The following is a 1504-nucleotide window of genomic DNA, read 5'->3' as shown; positions in this document are numbered from 1 at the left end:
CTTCAAATGGCATGACATGGTTAGTCGGTAGTACCCTTTAGCCATCACCTCATAGTATTTCAGTCAGCAGTACTCTCCGATGCGTCACCTGGTCGGCAGTACCCTCCGATGCGTCACATGGTCGGCAGTACCCTCCAGGTGGCATGAGATGACTAGTCGGTAGTACCGTCTAGTCATTGCCTATTTTATAAGGACTTGGCTTCTCTACTATAATTTCTTTTTGCTATGATATGCTATAATTTGCTATGAAGCTGCCACATCAGCATCAGTCAATCCAACGGCTAATAATAAAGAGTTTACAAACTCACATTGGTGGACTGAAGCACCATATCGTGTCCTCTTCTTCTTCTTCCCTTTCCTTTTTTCTTCCCTTCTCTGTAAGAACTAAGAACCCATAAATGGTGGAGATGAAGCAGGAAGAAGAGAAGGAGGGAATGACGATAATCAAAGGAAAAGAAGCTATCGGATTGAGAAGGGGATTTAAGTTGATTGAAGTTTCTTTCGCAGTCGGAAACGCCCCTCCTTCCATCAACCTATCCACCTTAATCTCCAGCCTACGCATAAAATACGAGTTTCCCTTCTTCCCAACGCTGATCAGAACCACCTCCAATCCAAATTTCCTCAACTCCACAATTCGGGTCTGCGCTTTCTTAGTCAATGCATTGTTGAAACCACCACACAGACCTCTATCACTGGTAATGAACACAAGGGCTACTTTCTTGATAGGTCTAACATTAGTCAAAGGGATATCAACGTCTTCACCTTGAAGCTGCTCATTGATGTCGTATAAAACCTCCACAAGGGTCTCAGAGAAGGGCCGGCCATTGATGACTGCGTCTTGAGCTCTTCGTACCCTGGCAGCCGCTACAAGCTTCATGGCTTCTGTGATTTTCTGGGTGCTCTTAATGGAATCAATTCTCTCTCGGAGCTCACACAGACCGCAGCGGATCGTTGGGGTTCGTGGAGATTGGGAGTGACAACTTGGGCGTGAGATTTGGGGCAAAAGAGGATCTGGGTTTTGCAGAAATGAAGGTTTTAAAGAGACCCACATGGATAAAGCCATTGGCTTTGATTTTGGGTTGCTTGGGTTTTGCAAAGATTGAGCAAAAGGGTTTAAAGTTGGAAACTTTTTTTCATCGAAATTGAAACTTTGAATCTCTGCAAAATGATTTTGTTAATGGAAACCAAAGTACATGGATTTGTAGAAACTTAGTTATCGAAAAGAAGCTATCGAAAAGAATATGAAATTCAAGTTGATTTAAGTTTATTTGATCAGAGACTTAGCTACAGAGAAAGGGAGAGAGAAGGGAAGGGAAGGGAAGGGAGGAAGAAGAAGAGGGCACGATATGGTGCTTCAAGTCCACCAATGTGAGTTTGTAAACTCTTTATTAGTAGCCGTTGGATTGGCTGATGCTGATGTGGCAGCTTCATAGCAAATTATAGCAGATCATAGCAAAAAGAAATTATAGTAGAGAAGCCAAGTCCATTTTATAATGTGATGATT

At 42.8% G+C, this 1504-nt stretch overlaps 1 protein-coding gene across 1 annotated transcript; it reads right to left on the bottom strand.

Annotated features, from left to right (window-relative positions):
• Nucleotides 1–304: 304 nt before the first annotated feature.
• LOC133723270 (ATP synthase gamma chain 1, chloroplastic-like) lies at nt 305–877 on the bottom strand. The gene has a single exon (XM_062150084.1). The coding sequence runs from the start codon at nt 875–877 to the stop codon at nt 305–307; it is 573 nt and encodes a 190-aa protein (XP_062006068.1).
• Between the last annotated feature and the right edge of the window lie 627 nt (nt 878–1504).

Source organism: Rosa rugosa, chromosome 7 (genome assembly GCF_958449725.1).
Source record: "Rosa rugosa chromosome 7, drRosRugo1.1, whole genome shotgun sequence".
Taxonomy (NCBI): Eukaryota; Viridiplantae; Streptophyta; class Magnoliopsida; order Rosales; family Rosaceae; genus Rosa; species Rosa rugosa.
This window is presented reverse-complemented; position numbering and strand designations above follow the sequence as displayed.

Excerpts from the sequence above, each read along its gene's own strand:
- LOC133723270 (XM_062150084.1), bottom strand. The coding sequence starts at position 877 with ATGAAGCTTGTAGCGGCTGCCAGGGTACGAAGAGCTCAAGACGCAGTC.